The following is a 17,441-nucleotide window of genomic DNA, read 5'->3' as shown; positions in this document are numbered from 1 at the left end:
TTTTCAGTCAGCTCTTTTCTTCTGGTGACTTGATTGACTTCCCCACCACAGGCTGCGGCAAACCAAAACCAAGTCAGGCAAAGGGACAACACATCTGCCTCGCTGCAACTTAAAAAAAATGTATGCGCTGCTTTCCTGGCGAGCAGCTTGTATGCTGGATCATCAATGGCACTAGGCAGGACAGCAGCCGGGAAAAATACTAGCAGAGCACGTTTCTCTGATTTACTTGGGAGGCTGAAAATGCTCTGGGGACACCCCCACCACATTTAGCACCATCTCTTATTCCTACCCCACTGACTTCTAGACTACCAGCAGAAGTATCACATCTCCCACCCTTGGCATGCCATTTCAACATCCCCCACGTCTACCTTTCCAGAGGTTAGCCAGTTTAGGACAAGACACACCTCAAAGGTTTTGTGGATGCTGTTGATGAGTGGTGCAACCCCCGAGCAGCAGGTGCATGTGTTTGTTGCTAGCCAGCCAGCAATTGTTTTAATTATTTCTACAAAATAAAGAGCCTGCCCCTGCCGCGCACTTCATTTATTTCTAATGTTGCTGAGTTGCAAAGCAGAAGTTTATAGTGAAGCTGGCCAAAGGCAGCCGGTACCTCTGGCTGGTGCCTCACTGCAGTGTCTCCTTCTGGGGTGGCTTCCTCTCTCCTTTCCCACTGCTTCAGTCTCCTCTGATGCAACTCCTTCTACGTCTTTTCGCAGTGCCTATTTTTTATCAACATAGTGTAGTTGGGAGAGTGTGTCAAGGCGTTGGCACACTGCATATATTAACGTCATATTTAAATAGTTGTATTTGTCTTCTGTTACCTACAGGCATGTGCTCAGACAGTAGCTCTGAATTTGTTCCGTGGCTTACAAATATTTAGTAAATCCATCGCTCCCCTCTTTTTTTCCACAACTCCCCCAAATTACACTTGTGTTGCTTATTCCCCTTGAGAGTCCATCCCAGGTTTCGGTACTCCAGAAACCCAATTTCACATGTAATTTAATTGTCCCAATCTCTCAAAGTCATTCTTCACCTAGACAGAGTCTCCCTTTTGGAGATGACAACAGGCATGGTTAGAGTTAATGAAGACACAGTTATTAAAATCCTCAGGCAGGGAGAGGTGTAGCTACTCACCCCAGTGATATCCCACTCAACAGCGTTGTCCAAAAGTGAAGCCAAGGTTTATCTTCCTGTGGCTTTGCCCTTCTGTAGGAAGGGCCCGGTCCCTCCCTGATGCTTGAGATGGGAAGAACTGGAGCTCCTGGGCAGTCAGTGCCGCCTGCTTTTATTTCAGCAGAGCTGTTTTGCCAGCAAAGGATTACCTGAGTTTTCTCCAGCTTGGTTGGGAATAAATACGCTTCACCTATGACTATAGATTTTGGTCACGAGGGTGAAGAAACCCTTCAGGGCACAGCAGCTGCTCCTCCTGATACAGCCGTTCCTGTCACTGGGCTCTTGCTCAACCCTAATTGAAATCAGTGCAAGTCTGTGATCAAAGAGGTGAGCGCCATTAATAAGCAAGGGATTAAACAAAAGTCAGGAAGCCTTCCTAATTGAGGGAACCAGCAACTGCTCAGCTCCAGTTTGCTGGATCCGGCGCTCTGTCATGGGACTCGTCAAAATATGCTGGCAGCACCTGTTTGGGCTCCTCGGGCTGCGGCGCAGGAAGCAGCTACAGGCTCTGCACTGGAGGCTGCGGCGAGACATGCTCCCAGGACATTTCAGTTGATGTTAAAAATACAACTCTCCTGGCAGAGTTGGCTCTTCCTGCTCATGTGATGCCCGTGAAACCAGTGTAGCAAAGCCCAGCGGGTGATCTTACAGGAGGAGGAGGAGGTGGCATTTATTTACCATGTCTGCAGATGCTTATTTTACCTTCTCCTGCTGCCATGTTTACAAGCACAAAGACCTGTGCGCCTCAGACATTTGCCCAGGGCCGCCCATGCACAACATGGAGGATGAGGGGCTCCAGCAGCCTCATCCTCCCTGTCTCCTGGGTGCCTCTTGACCAGCAGTGACCAACTAATCTTTGACCGGACCCTTCATGCTTGTATGAGCACTTGCTGTTACCTTTCTAGCACAGCAACAACAAAAAAGGATCAGCGGTACCTTGTGTTGTGCTGGCCATCACCCTACTGCCATTGCAGCGGGCTGAGGGTGAGCACAGGTACAAAACCTCATGGTGTGTGCAGGAACCTCTGCAACAGGATAGCCATGGTAGAGCAGAGCTTATTTGTGTTTATGCCTATTTATTGCTTATTTGTGTTTATGCATATTAGTTTTCCACTGCATCTCTGAATGTCCATTAGCAATCAACGACAGCAGCCCTACAGCCTGCAGTTATCACCAGGTTCATGACTTCAGTGAGATCAGAGCCCTAAATTTGCCACCTTCACCATCTTCCTCAACTCATAAACCTTTCCTCTACCATGCTTTGGGATTATCTTGTAGCACGTACAGTAAATGAAGGATGGTAGACACTCAAACAAACAAGTCCTAGCTTACTTCACCACCTCATGCTCATCTTCTGCCCTGAAGCAGGGCTGCTTAAACCTCCTGCTTTTCCAGCTGCAGAGACATACATACCCCCACATGCTTTAAAGAAGGAAAACGGTGACTTGCACAGTCACCTTTCAAATCTTGGTTCAAAGCAGCACCAAGGCCTTGGTGTGGTCCAGGGGCTAGGCAGCTGTGTCACCCACCGCACACTCGAGGGGGCACAGCAGACACAAGCAGATCCAGCAGAGAAAAACTAACTCCTACAGATTTGCAGGGACACACTGGAAAACCACGCTGTACCAGTTCTTGGAGCTACCTGCAGAGAACACACACAGCCACTCTTGGCCAATGGTGGGTTACCCTCACGCAGCAGGACAGGGATGGACAGCTATTCCAAGTGCAAGTGGAGGTGCATGAACATGGGAACATGTCACAGGCCAAGAGCAAAACCTGCAGTTCACAAACCAACTGAGCTACATCACAGCTGTTTCAGCACAGACAGGCCTGAAGTTACCAGCAAAAAGGCAATCCAGTAAATAAGCTTGCCCTTTACAACAGGTGCTGTGAAGAAAGTACAATACACCTTCCATTCTGTGCACATTCGTAGAAGCTGTGGCCATTTGGGCATGTGGGCCCCTCCTGCCTCTCGGGCTGCTCTGGGGTTTGGTTCAGCAGGACATACGTGCAGGTGGTGCTTTCTTTTATACACAAAAGACCAAGGACACCTAACGCTTTCCTGTCATCACACATCTCCCTGGAACAGGGCTGAGATCTTCAGAGGATAAAAAAAAGTATGGTTCTTGATCCTAAACGTTTGGGTTTACATTTAAGAAAATGAGTGACATAGTGACATGCATTGGGGAGAGATGATGATCAACACCAGATGACCAGAGTTAAATTTAAGTACAACCACAGCTGAGGCCTTAAAAATGTAATGCAAAAAGGAAGCTGCAGATGCACCATAATAGGTATTAATGCTTCAGTTGTTGAGAACGTTATGGAACAAATGAAGTTCCAGTTAAAGCAGCGGTAAGACCACAAATGGATATTTTATCTGAAACTTTGAAAATATGTAAAAGAGACAGTACAATTAAGCAATAAATCAATATAGCCTAAGTCGCAAATGAGACAGGAGAATAAATAATAAAAAGAAAAGACATTGAAACATTATTTAATCATAAAAGAAAGTTACAATATTCAGTAGTTTATTAGGGTGAGAATCTTTTTAGCACAACAGGAAAAGTACCATCAGATATTTAATGTCATAAAGTTTAAAGGAGAAAAAAAAGATCAGTTTTTTAAATTCCATGTATTTCAGTAGTTTTTCATCCTTCCCTGATGAGGTATTGTGTTATGGTTTCAAAGCAAAAAGATGCTGAGCACCAGAATATGCCCTTCCAACTTGTCTTCCTTATGTCAGTCCTCTAATCCATTCTGAAGAACATATATTTAACCTGCAAATGGATACGGTGGGACTCCTTTCACCCCTAGCCCTGTTATCTATTAAAACAAAGGGAAAAAAAAAGATTAGTCCAATAATTCACCACTATCAGACACTTGCTTTTCTTTCACAACTAGACGTGCTTTAATTTAGAAAAGGACTGTGTTGTCCAACTTGACATCCTGCTATATTTTGCACACAGCAGCTCATCACAGCCAGGAACTTCAACCTACACTCTTTCTCTAAAGCTGAGTAACCTCAGGCCAGAGTCCATTCCCCAAAAGCCTCTTCTCAGATACTACTAAGCCTTAATTCTGCAGTTTACAATGTAACCTTTGGTATGCAAACATACGGAAGAGCAGGGCTTTAAAACAAATCCCACGGTGACAAATTTTTAAGGAGATAATTTAGTTTTAACTAACTAGAAAGTAAATAAAAGCAGATGGTTTTATTTGCCATTGATTAAGACACAAGTATTTACACATTCCTTCCATAATAGAAATATGAATAGAAAACTGAAACTGTGTTGGGAGGGTGAGAAGCAAAAAGGTGATGGCATAGAAAATTTGCAATATCAGCATTGTTACGAATTTTAAACCCAGAAGTATTTTCAAATCTCTTTTAACTTCCTTGTCCTGCGACAGGAACCAAAAATACAATCAATAGCTTAACGTACATAGCTTCCAACACAGCAAGTTCCATCTGAATATGAGGAAAAATATCTTTACTTTGAGGGTGAGGGAGCACTGGAGCAGGCTGCCCAGAGAGGTTCTGGAGTCTCCTTCTCTGGAGACACTCAGAACCCTCCCGGATGCAACTCTGTGTAACCTGCTCTGCGTGAACCTGCTTTAGCAGGGGGTTGAACTAGATGATCTCCCAAGGTCCCTTCCTACTCTGACCATTCTGTGGTTCTGTGATACATATATATATGACTGATGTTCTAAGAACCACTCTTCTCCTGCTTCCCACCAGTCCAACTGGTTTGCTACCTGAAAAATGCAGAAAGGAAAAAATGACCTTCTAAAACAACAGGGAAAAGTTATCATTCACCTTGAAAATCCCACCAGCCTGTGGTTGCCGTGAAAGCCACTCTTTATCCATCCCATCACGGGCAGAAGTCACATACATTTCTGAATAATCCTTTCCTCCGAAACAGCAGGAAGTTGTCTTGTCAACAGGAAGCTTCACAGTCTGAAGTCTTTTTCCTGGAAAAAAACATACATGACATTTCCTGTTCATCTACCCACAACAAGAAATTTAAACAAATTATTGTAAATAACTGGCGTGGAGCCAGGTGGTCCACAAAAGCAGGTACCAGGGCCGGGGAAGGTCCCATGCTGAGTTTCAGCATACCGCTGAGCACTGTGACAGGGAGAAACCAGACTTCTGTAAAGTGCGTTGTTGACGATGTGTCATTTGACAAGTTTCAGCCTCAGTTATCACAAAAAAATCCCACCCCCAATCCTAGCCTATCCTCTAATTAAAAAGCACAGACATGTATCTGAGCTCATCACCTCAGCTGCCCGTGCAGTCAGTCAATGGAAACGGGATATAATTCTTCCCTAAAACAGGCCACATGAATTATATCCTAGACCTGCTGACTTTTCTACTTCTAACTACAAAGGAAGCCTGGAGCAAGCAGACCTCATGCAGCTCGACTGAGGTGTATCTCATGCAACACCTCCAGTGCCTGCAATCAAGGAAGATTAATTCCTGTAAGTTTCTCCTGAAATTTCAATAGCCTTTCAAATCAAGCTTGAATAAAACAGGGATCATGGGACATATGTGAAGTTTACAAGAAACTGCTGCTACCATAAATAATACCATGCATTTATCATATCAACAAATAGCTACCGTCCTAATGACAGTAGTAAACAGATTGCCTCCAGCCTTAACCAGAAGACTGTCAAGACACCCTTACAGCAGACTTTTATAAAATTCCTCCTAATTCTGGGCAGTAAGTGCTTATACAAATCATGCCTATTTTAATCACTTACGATTGAATTTCTCTTTCTAGAAATAGGCTAAAGCACATGAATCTCCTTACAAAATGTGCAGTTTCCCTGGCCCCCCAGTTGCACGTGCAAAGGGCCTGGCCCTCTTACAGTAACTAACTGTTTAACGATGTGTTGAAATAGCAGGGAAGTAACTTTGATGCTGGGAACTCTACAAGGATAAAGAAAAAGTGGAAAGTTTGGCCCACATAAGACCTATGAGAAGTTCTCAGTCAGCTTCAGAGTGGGGCACCATTTCCCAGGAGGTGTTTTACCAAAGCAGGCACCTGTCTTTAAAAGCTGTTGCCTCACTCAACAAGCTGTGCCTTGGTCCCTTACAATGACATAGCAGCACTGCAATGAACTGACAAAAGCACAGACCAAATGGCTTCACCTGTACTACAACACTAAGTGGATCATAAGCACAGGTAAAAGCAGGGCCACATTATTAAGCCATTGGTGCAGTCCTGGTACAATTTTGGCCCACCTAGTTAGGTAAGCTGCTCCCCAGACACAGTCTGGGCTTTGATTTGGTGTGGGAAGACAGCCTGGTCGTACAAAATAAGCTATGAGATGCCTGTGGTGCAGGACTAAAGGGTATTGCCTGATCTGTTTTACCTGCTAGTATGGACGTAAGCAGTACATCCAGAATACAGCACCAAGGGGGAGGAGCGGAACTGTCTTTGCTTCTGACAACCCTGACATGAGGGCTGGATACTTTTAAACTCTCTTTTAATCCCAAAATAAATAAAAGAAAAGAGCAAGTGAGCAGTGGTGAAAGAGCCTCTTGTATGTAACAGTCTGGAAAAGCTGAGTACTCTGGGATTCCTGATGCTGTATAATAAGCTTATTTGGCACACATTTTGACCCACAATGGCCAAAGGAAAAATCAAATTCAAATTAAGAAAGAAATAAAACCCACTGTAATAGTGTTTAGATTGTCAGAGATTATTTGCACGTCTGGTTAACTTTTTTTTTTTCCCCCCTGAGAAGACCGTATTTTTCAAATTATCTAGAAAATTGGGACAGAAGTCCTGTCTGCTGCCTGGCAGTAACAAGGACCAGTATGAATCTCAAGGCAACGCTCCTGCCAACTTGCTCTAGCAACATGTCATGGTTATCCAGTCAGCTGGCAGTGGAAGGATTACATGGTGGCTTATAAAATGCTTCAGAGGACACCCCTGAAATTGGCTGACACCAAGTCTGGGAGAAAACGAGTGGGAAGGGCATTCAAAAGGAAAACACATGCACTCTAGAAGAGGCATGAGCCCCAAAGACAAGGGGAGAGACCCTGAGTGCACTTGCATTACAAAGCTCTGAGATGAGCAAGGTCTTCCTGGAGATGTAAGCAAATCTGCACCTGCATGCTCTAAAATCTACCTGAAGTATTCATCTATGCTTGACATCTATAGAAACGTAGCAAATCTTTTAGACCCTATACAATCAAAGGATATAAAAATACATTCATTAAGGAAGAATTGGAAAATATTTAATTCCTAATAAAAAACCACAAGTGCATAAAACTAGCAGGTCAGTAAGTGACCAGAAGGTATGGCAAGACTTGGCAACATACAAGTTAGACATCTTTTCCAAGCCCTTTGCAAACCTGGTGGGATCAGTCATCACAGCCTTCCCCTGCAGCACACCCTGAATCTAAAGGCAGCAGCTATCTAGGCTAAAGAAGCCCAGACCTGAATAACCACTTCACCCTGAACCTCAGAACCTTCACTTAGAAAAGACACCAAACAGATGTCCTCACCCATCCTGCTAAAAACACAACCCAGGCTTTGCTATCACTGAAACCTGAAACCTCCTCATGTGCTTTAGGTGCGCTCTTTATCAGTGGATGTATCTGCAACTGTCTGGCAGTCATTCAAGCCACACTTAACAGGTATGTGCATTAAAAGAGAGGCTTTCATGGAGTTCTCAAACCTGACTGGGTTATCTCCCCAAACAGTTGCTATTTGCTCAGAATTCAGCAAACTGCAGATCTTAGATGATATTACTTTAAAATGATAACACAGAGAGGGCAGATAAACATGAGATGTTCAAAAAGAAGGTGGCTCTTTTTGCTGCGAAACTTCTTACTACCGTTTGTTGTGAGTGCTAGGAGTTTTATGTGGGCAAGAGGAGACGGAACAGATTCACAGAAAAGAAATAACTGGCACCTCCTGATACATTGAAATCACATCCAGCTTTGAAAGACCCTTATCTGAGCATAGTTAAGAGACTGGAAGTGCATTAGGGATAGCTGCTCTGCTGTCAGTGTTCTCAGTCCCACTATGCATCTGCTTATGGACACTATTCCCTTTACCTTTCCCTTAAAAAAAAACTCCAATAGGAGGTGGAAAGGGAAAACAAGGGAACAAAGGAAGGTGAAGGCCAAGGAGGGAAAAGGTGGAAATAGTGAACCAGAGAGGAAAAAAATGGTAGAGTCCACTGCTCCAGGAGGGTATTCAAAGGGCTAGTGGAGGTCACCAAGGAGTGCTCTGCCCACCAAAGCAGGAGGATGTGGGACCAGAAACAGATCCCAGAGCTGCTGGGACCTCCCAGCTGGATTTTCCTCCTCCTAGGGTTGGGGTGCAGACTCTGCAGGACAAGAAAAAATCCTGCAGGTTGGCAAGATCTTGGACGCATACAAATCAAAAGGTGAGGGGGAAAGCACAGCCTGAGCCTCAAGAGGTTCCACCAGAGTCAGAAGAGAGGCTGCAGCCTGACCTGCCAGGTGCACATGTGTGCCAGGGTCCGCTGTGCACTATAGAGGGGGCATGCGTCAAGGGACACTGGCATCCCTGAACCTGCAGCCCCACAAACCCCCAAGACTTCTGTGTTTGGGCTGGACCTGGGTTCAAGAGACCCCAGATGCAACCCAGTGCGGTTACTCCTATGCTGCATTATGCAAACCTGTGCTGTCTGGGATCTGTCAAAATCATGCTCCCATTCTCACCCACTGGCCCCTTGCAGACAGTGTGGCTCAGTCTCCCTGAAGTCCTTTACACCTTTTTTTTCACCCACACTAAATTGTGCCTGGCAGACCACCAAAGTGCAAATGAGAGTAGCAATGAACAAAAGGCTCAGACAATGGGCACACCCAAGACATTACTGTGGGAATGATAAAATGCTGTGGAATTCATTAAATATTTTTTATTATTTCAATTGCAAAACTTATCATGCAAATAATTTTCAGCAAAAAAATGTTGTTAGCATCAGTGTCACGTGGGACTTGCATTAACCTCAGCAGGCTGCCCAAAATAATACACTATGCTGAAGAAACGAGGCCAAAAAAATAGTTTAAGTCATCTTTGCTGTTTCATGGCTTATTCATTCTCATCTACATCATTTATCAATGACGTAAACACTGATCTTAAGTTTGGAGGATGCAAGAGGATGCTAAGTCAAACAACTCACAAGTATAATGGTAATCTCATCAGCAACTTTACCTTTTCCAACACAACAGAGGCTGGGAACAAAGGGCACTTATTTACAAAGCCAACTTCTGAGAGCAGAGACTTGTAATTGTTTAAATAAACAAATAAATAAAGAGTAGTGTTTTAAGAAGGGTAAATATACCATTTCTGTGAGGTGGAAAAAACCCACCTCTCATTCTTTGCTTTCTTTCTTCTTTTTTTTTTTTTTTTAAATAAAAATAAAAATAAACACAAAATTCCAGTCCACTTTTTGCAAGGACCTACCTGTCTCAGGGTCAAGGCGAATTACTCTCCCACCATCATAACAAGCTACCCAGAGTTTGCCTTCTGTATCAATGCACATCCCATCAGGAATGCTTTCCTCTTTTTCCAGTTTGTATATACTCCTACGGTTGCCTGCAGGGCAGAAAAAACACAACAAAACTGAGTGAGACAATTGTTAAAATTTTTATCAGTCACATTCCAGCAGTTATTTGTACTATTATTCTCAAAATCTGTGCTGAAGTCCTGAGCTTTTTCATATGAAAGAAATAGATCATGCCTGCTGCCCTGTTTGTTTCCCCGAGACAGTTTTTTCTCAGCGTGAAAGCCTGGGGATGAGTTTCTATCCATTGAAAGTATCATCCTTTTTTCTGGTGTACTTTTTCTAGTGCACTGCTTATGCTCCCTACTTACAATATTAAATGAATAACAGAATAAATTAATGTTACAGATACATATTCAGAAAATTAATTACTTGTTCTAAAAGCAGTTTGGATCATTTCAAGTATGGGTCACTTCCAGTACAGAACTGGAGACTTTTCAAACAGGCTGCTGGAACGTGCCAATAATCACTATTCTAACACAAAACTGACCTTCAGATACATAAACTGAGAGTTTATATAAACACAGAGTTAGGGAAAGCATCAACTTCAAAGGCATACTGTCAACCTAAAACCAAACAATTCTATCTGAACTTTTATCCACTGTTATTAAAGAAAATTAAAACAAACTTTCCAACATTGTTTATTTTATGCTCTGACAACTTCAATGTTTCTCATATGTAGCAATATTTTAAATGAGTTTCCTTTGTGCTCCTGGGGATTGTCAGATTGCCCACAGAAAGAGAGCAAGCCAGCGTGGGTGAGAGAGAGGAGAACCGCACTATTTACTAAAGAAAAAATCACTTGTAAGTCACAGCAGAGAGACATTGGGGGACAAGATGCTACGCCTAAAGTGAGTTTAAATTCACGGTTTTAAAACTAAATCCCAAATTGGCAGGGTTCTTTTAAAGCAAAAGCAAAAAGCAGTCCGTGTCCTCAAAAGCAAATTATTAGTCCAAGTCACCGGAATTGTTCTTTTGCCCAAGCCTGTAGAAGGCCTTAAGGGGTTGTGTTGTTTTGTTTTAAATAAATGAAGGAAGAAGTTTTGAGTTACTGCTTTCCAGCTGTTCTTCATCTCTGTTTGCAGAATCTTCATCTAAGAGCTTATATTTCAAAACACAAAACAGAGTGAAAAAAAACCTGAAGAAGCTCTCCGAGGTTTTGCACAAGACTAAAAGCTTTGTGTTATACTGCCTATACTATCAGTAATAAGAAACATGCAGCCACAGAAACATACAAGCCATACAAGAAACAGTCTGCCCTTTTTGCACAGGCAGATGAGATACGCGTTGTGTTTAGTAACAGTCGTCCAGATTACTACTTAAACTCTGCCACACAATTTAAATACTTTATAATATTACCAACAGCCTCTGCATAGTTCAAGCTAGGAGCCGATGCAGGCACAGACAGATGTTAATGTGGCTCCTGCTGTTTTGTTCTAAGGAGGCTTCTGAAGAAGCACTCCCAAAGCTCCAATCACCTCTGCATAACAACCAGAATGGAAGCAAACATCACAATCTTTAGGCACAAACAATTATTTTGGAATACAGCCAATTCATACCAATTTTTCCAGTTTGGAGGTCATAATCAAATGCATCCACTGAGTAGGACAAGCTGTCAATGTAGAAGAAGGTTTTGTGATCCAGTGACCAGTCCAACCCATTAGAAATGTCCACCTGATTGAAGTGCTTCACCACTGAGAGGTCAGAGAAAAGTGTATACAGAGAGCCCTGGCGTCTTTCCAGCACGGCAGGTCGAATCTCCTCAGCCATCGTACCTGTGCAGAGCCAGCGGGAACAAAGCAGGTTCAGAGTGAATGGGCTTTCCTCCAGGTTTGGTGGCAGCCCCTTGCTAGGATGATGACTGCACTGCCAAAGTAGAAGGGAGCAGTGCAGGGGCTTCAGAAATTCGTGGAAGAAACTGAGTTAAAAGCAAAACAGAAAGGTAGATTTCAAAAGTGTTTGCTTTTAGCAGATGAAAAAACACATCCTTTGGGTTTTTGTTGGACTGTGGCAAAACCGGTATGCAGCAGGACTTCTGCAGAGCTTTTTATTCAGTCATTCAAATATGAAGAAGGGTGTGGTCAGCACTTAACTTCCCACAAATCTTAACATCTTGTATAGCAGAGAGAATGGAAAAAAAATTTCCTCTTCCCTCAGGATGATGAGTCTTACTAAAGCCCCTTCAAAAACAAACTCACCTTTGTGGCTCGAAGTTGGCAACTGATACTTGCTCTTTGAGAGGCTTGGTAAATGCAAATTAAAGAAAGCCTGCAGACCCAGTCGCACAGCAGATGCACAGAACAATGTTTTAAATAACAGGACAGGATCACAGGACAGCTAGGGCTGGAGGGCACCTCTGGAGATCCACCAGGTGCACCCCCTGCTCAGGAGCAGGTTTAGCCGCTGCAGGTTGCTCAGGGCACTGCCATGTCTTGAAGGTCTCCACAGACAGAAACTCCACAGCCTCTCTGGACAACCTGTTCCACTGTGTGATCATCCTCACTAAAAGAGTTCTCTTACATTTAAGCAAAATTTCCCGAGTTCAGTTTGTGCCCACTGCCTCAGGTTCTGTCACTGGGCACCGCTAAGCAGCTCTGCCTTCTCTACCCACTTCTCTACCCACACTGCCCCCCCATCAGCTACTTACACACACGGGCAAGATCCCCTGAGCCTTCTCTTCTCCAGGCTGGACAGTCACATATTTTTTAGCAATACCATCTATAAATTCTGATTTATTAAGAACAAAACCCACAATGTCATAAATTTCTTACTGGAAAAGTATTTTTTATTGGCACTCTGCCAGTATTCAGACCACACGTGCCAACAGGGATGAGGCAAGACTGCTTAGGCTGGCTCTGAACAGTGGGTCTCAATAGCCCTGATGAGACGGTGTCCAGGTGATACATGTAGATTTGTAAATGGGATTAGACACTGCTTGAAGACAACAACAAAAAAATATCCCCACCATTTAACTATGAACAAACACTTGCCACATCTGCAGCTGATCACTGCATCTCATCACCAAAACCTAATGGAGCAGTGGAAGCAACTCCCACAGCATACCTGCAAAATACCTCCCTGCAGGGTCCACTTTCCCATCATTGAATCGGTTGTTTGGTTTATCCTTGTCCACGTGAGTAATGGTGGTTACCAGCTGCTCTTCCCATTTCAAAGCAGCAAATCTGGTTCCCAGGGTGATGACATAATCCCCTGATTTCCGGAGAGCCACAGAGCTCACAGGAGCATCTAGAAACAAGGTGAAATGGAAAAGAGGATTCTTTCATGTGAAGAGGGCATACTTAATGCATACAGAAAGCTGCTATGAAGAGAATCACCAGTTTGGGACATATAAACTCAGGGAACTTTACCAGCACCTGGTTCTACTAGATGCTTAAAAATACCCCACAAACAAACATAAAATGGGGTACTGATATGGGCATGTGTGCTTTTTACAACAGTTTACTGTGTGGGTTCCCCCCTCCCCAAGGGAAAAATCAATTGCCACTAGAGCTCTGGTGCAACTGTTTGTTTAGCACAGCTCCTGGGTAAATCTGCCCTACCATGGCCGTTCAGTCATAACTCACGGAGACAAGAGTATCTCTGCAGTGGGACAGGTCACACACCCCCTGGCACCACACTGCTGTGCAGTTCCGACATGCCTCCAGCAGCACCAAAAACACACCAAGGAGTGACAGAGCTTTCCAAGAGGTAGAGTAAAACAGAAGATTAGTAAATGCTCCATGGTTAGTTGACACTCATTTGAGCTATTATGCAGTAAAACCTCAATTGCAGGTTATTATAAAGGACTTGGTAAAAAAACCGGATAAATGAGTGAGAAGATAACATTTATGTTAAAGCCTACAATCAGATGCAATATAAGGAATAATAACTTTAAATATGGCAATAAAGTCTGCCATAATATTTAATATGCATGGGACTAATCGCCGACTTTCTAATTTAAAAATAAAACATTTTTTGTATTTATAGTTTTGCAGAGGTATAATTAGGCCATAGTTTCACAAACACTTATAACCGCCACCACTGCTGCCAAGAGAAATCTGCTCCCTTCTGCCTGCTTGCTCTTGGCTCAGGATGCCCCTTCCCTTCACAGCCCCAGCTGTGACCACGCCAGAAATCTGAATGCTATTTGCCCCCAACACCCAAGATGCACACCTGATTGCAAGCTCAGCTCTAGAAATTCCTTCACCTAGAGGCATGTGACCGCACTGCTGAAGCTGCTGGCGGTCTGGGCTCATCTACCCTGGGCGAGTGGGTGCCGCTTCTCCTTCCCATGCCAGCACAGAGGTCAGCAGCATGCCCTCAGCCGTGTGTGGCACCCGCCAAAGGAAGTCATTGTGCTGCTCTTCCAAATGCCAGTAACCACACCAATAAAAGCACTTTTCAGCCTGCAGCAGCCCCAGGGGCTTGGCCTGCAGAGCATGGGAATGCAACTCCCAGTCTGCTCTCCAGCAAAACACCTGGGGCCACGGCCCACAGGAGCCCTTCCACCTGAGCAGCCCCAGGGCCGGCCTCCCTCCCTCCCCCATGCCCAGCAGCCTGTATGCCCCTACCTGGTTCTCTCTGGAGGTGTTCCCCCCCCCCCCCCCCCCCCCCCCCCGTGCCCCTACAGCCACAAGAACAGCCCCATTCCTTGACAAAGTGCCCCAGGGGGAAGGGATGTATCAGGCTAGCGAGACAGACACAGCCACCCTACTGTTCACTGCACAAATACTGCACACAAGTGAGCCAAAAGGCCCTTGTACCCAGCTCAGTCTGCTGCCACCCAAGGGGCTTCGTTAAGCTGCATCCACAGGAATTGATTTACTTGCGACACCACGTTATGCCAAACAGAGAACACTGACCACAAGGTCTCTGCCCTGGGCACCGTTATGTATGTAGTGCTGTTTTCCCTGTGGAGTCGAAAAGGGCATTTGAAGTTGTTGCAGAGTGTGGGGCTGCTGTAATTCTCTATAAGCTTCCCTAATGATTAACTTCTCAGTTTCCACTTTGGACGTTAACCTGCTGTTTTAATCACATGGCACTCTTCGGGTGTTTGAGGTCTTTTGGCCTTTTAATCATGCTACACCCAAAGGCACAGCTATTAATTGTAACTATTTTATTACTAAACAGAGGAAACAGAAGAAAGTAGGAGGGGAAAAAAAAAAAAAAAAGTAGCTACTTCAGTTACTACCCCTTCTACATCTCCAGACAGGCCACGTGTAAAAGACTACACCTTTGAAGGTAGGTCTGAGCTGGGGGAAGAGGCAGGGAGCACATGTTCCCTCGGCTAAGGTCAGAGGAAGTAAGTTTGGGAAGCTGTATTTCCAAAATTACTTTCAGGCCTTCTCTCATTTTAGAACTGGTAACTACGGTAATTCCAAGGGCAGATAAGCCCAAATCAACTTTTTTGAATAATGTGAATATCTTATGGGTGGACAAAAGTGATTTTCACCAAGTATTACTGAACATGAGGAAGTAATAAATACAAGTACTTAAACCAATTAAGGAGCTGTCTTCAGACAGACAAATATTTATACTATCACATCCAGAAGTGAATCCGCAACTCCTTTAGAAAAGTTCCTTCTTAGAGTTAGCACTTCCTTCCTGGAACAAATACCTAAACTATGTTAAGTTAACTCTAGCTGGTGACACTGTTACCTTAAAAAAATATCATCTTCTTAAATCGTTATGGGCCAACTTCATCTAATAAAGAAAATGTTACCAGGCATTACTCATTCACATCGGTAACAAAACTCCCACAGGCATCAACAGCAGAACTTTACCTTTGGGACAACGCGGGAACAAAAGAAAGCGAGTTGCGAACAACTCAGAGGGAAGGGAAGCAGGTCAAACGTAACCCGGCAGCACAGAATATTTAGTCCTCGGCACGAAGTCTGGCCAGTGCCCAGCGTCTGTGCGCAGCGCAAGCCCTAGCGTCCTCCTCGGCCTAGGAAGGTCGGGGTTAGGGAATGGTCTCAAGCAGACGAGCACCATGCCGCTGCTGAGGGGCGCAGCCCCAGCACCCAGAGGAGCCGTGCCCGTGCCCCCGGGAGGCCGGACCCCGCCGGGGGCACAGCCGGACCCCGCCGCGGTGCCGGTCCTTACCCACGGCGACCGCCTGCGCCCGCCGGCTGAGCGCGCTCCAGCGGCACACCCGCCGGCCCGCGATGTCCACGCACAGCAGCGCGTCTTCCTTCTCGTCCCACACCGGCGACTCCCCGATCCCGTAGCCCTCGCTGGCAACACACTCGATCTTAATGGACGACATGCCTGTAGAGAAAACCGTGCCGGCTGGGCGGGCGCCTGTCAAGAGCCGGCGCGTACACCGCCAGCCCCCGGGTCTCGGCACCGACGGCCGGTCTGCGGCCGCTCCGGAGCCGCGTTTCCAGCCTAGCGGGGTTTTACCCGTGCGGAGCGCCGGGCAGCGGAGCCTGTCGGTGCTGCTGCTTGCCCACCGCCCGCTTCCCGCTACCTAACGACCCCCACCGTCCGGCGGCGGGTGGCCGTCCCCCGGCAAGGAGCACGGCCCGGCGCCCCCGGGGGGCTCGCACCGCTGTCATGCCGGTGACACGGCACATTCGTGAAGGAAAGGAGTGGGGGGGGTGGTGGGGGGTGTCTTAGGGAAGGTGATAAAAGAAAGAGAAAAAAAGAGAAAAAAATAAATCCGGGGGTGTGGGCGGCCGCCGGGAGGGAAAGGCCGGTCCCCGCACGCCCGGCTGCTCAGGCGCACCTCCCGCGGCGGCGGCATTGCTGCCGTGCGTGGGCCGGTGTAACTTAGACACTCGCGTGTGTGTATGCGTGTGTGTATATACATATATACATTCACACACACACACACACACACAAGAGAAAAGAGAAATGGTAGAACTCCCACCCCCTACAGGCCCTACCCGCTCCCAGCAGCGCACCCGCAGCTCCCGGCCCGCCGCCGCCGCCGCCGCTCTTATAGGCGGGGAGGCGCCGCGCCGCGGGGCTGGGGGCTGGCGGCGGCCCGGCCGCGGGTGCCCCCGCCAGGGGCCGGCCCCTCGCCCTGCCCTGCCCGGCCCGGCCCGGCGGGGGCGGCCATCTTGAGGCCCTCGGCGCCAGTGCCGGGAGGCAGGCGCGGGTGGCGGGTGGCGGGTGGCAGCGGTTGCTGGGGCCGGGGTGGCTCGGCCGCCCCGCCAAGAGCTGCGGGGGGAGGACGAGGGAGCGGAGGTCTCTCTCCGCGGCGGCCCGGTTTCCCGCTCCCCGCAGAGGCCCATTACCGAAAGGCTGGTTCTTGCGTGCCGCCTTGCTGTGGTTCAGGCGTTTGCTGGGCCTTGGCCCCAACTTCCAGCGCCGGGCATCTTTCTCCACAGCTCCTGCAGCATTGCCCTGCTTATTCAGAAATCCAGGGCCTTCAGCATGCCGTGCCCTCTTTTGCTCCCCTTGCTGTAAAGCCTCAAAAACTTCCAAAAGCGTGAGGCAAAGAGCTAACATCAACATCTCCGCATGCAGTTCTCCATTGCACCTGCCTGCCTCTGTGTGCTGTGGCCGCTGCAGCTCCCCGGCCTCCAGTCATAAAGCAAAGGGCAGCTTGTAAATGCCAGTGCTCCTCTTCAGCATCCCACAACAGATCGCCTTCTGACTTGGATCCAGTCATCCCCTGCGGGGATCTGTCATCTAAAAGTGCCTTCAGTCTCGCTGCTCTGTGTCTTGTGTGTCTTCTGGCAACTTGGGGTGCACCACTTAAGTGCTGG

General features: G+C 46.5%; 2 protein-coding genes across 4 annotated transcripts; both read right to left on the bottom strand.

The window, feature by feature from the left end:
• Positions 1-3,651: 3,651 nt before the first annotated feature.
• RGN (regucalcin) lies at positions 3,652-16,713 on the bottom strand. Of its 3 annotated transcripts, none has more exons than XM_055702814.1 (7): positions 16,614-16,713; positions 15,829-15,993; positions 12,787-12,969; positions 11,283-11,498; positions 9,624-9,755; positions 4,988-5,142; positions 3,652-3,996 (listed from the first exon to the last, which is right to left on the bottom strand). In XM_055702814.1, exons 2-7 carry the CDS (start codon positions 15,989-15,991, stop codon positions 3,946-3,948), a joined length of 900 nt encoding a protein of 299 aa, XP_055558789.1. In that variant the 5' UTR covers positions 15,992-15,993; positions 16,614-16,713; the 3' UTR covers positions 3,652-3,945. The 3 variants fall into 3 exon arrangements, with proteins under 3 accessions (XP_055558789.1, XP_055558791.1, XP_055558790.1); XM_055702816.1 differs by lacking the exon at positions 16,614-16,713 and adding an exon at positions 16,210-16,232; XM_055702815.1 differs by lacking the exon at positions 16,614-16,713 and adding an exon at positions 16,129-16,145.
• LOC129735405 (splicing factor, proline- and glutamine-rich-like) lies at positions 16,125-17,187 on the bottom strand. The gene is made up of 2 exons (XM_055702742.1): positions 16,614-17,187; positions 16,125-16,339 (listed from the first exon to the last, which is right to left on the bottom strand). The coding sequence occupies exons 1-2, from the start codon at positions 17,185-17,187 to the stop codon at positions 16,125-16,127; spliced, it is 789 nt and encodes a 262-aa protein (XP_055558717.1).
• Between the last annotated feature and the right edge of the window lie 254 nt (positions 17,188-17,441).

The sequence above is a fragment of the Falco cherrug genome, chromosome 2 (genome assembly GCF_023634085.1).
Source record: "Falco cherrug isolate bFalChe1 chromosome 2, bFalChe1.pri, whole genome shotgun sequence".
Taxonomy (NCBI): domain Eukaryota; kingdom Metazoa; phylum Chordata; class Aves; order Falconiformes; family Falconidae; genus Falco; species Falco cherrug.
This window is presented reverse-complemented; position numbering and strand designations above follow the sequence as displayed.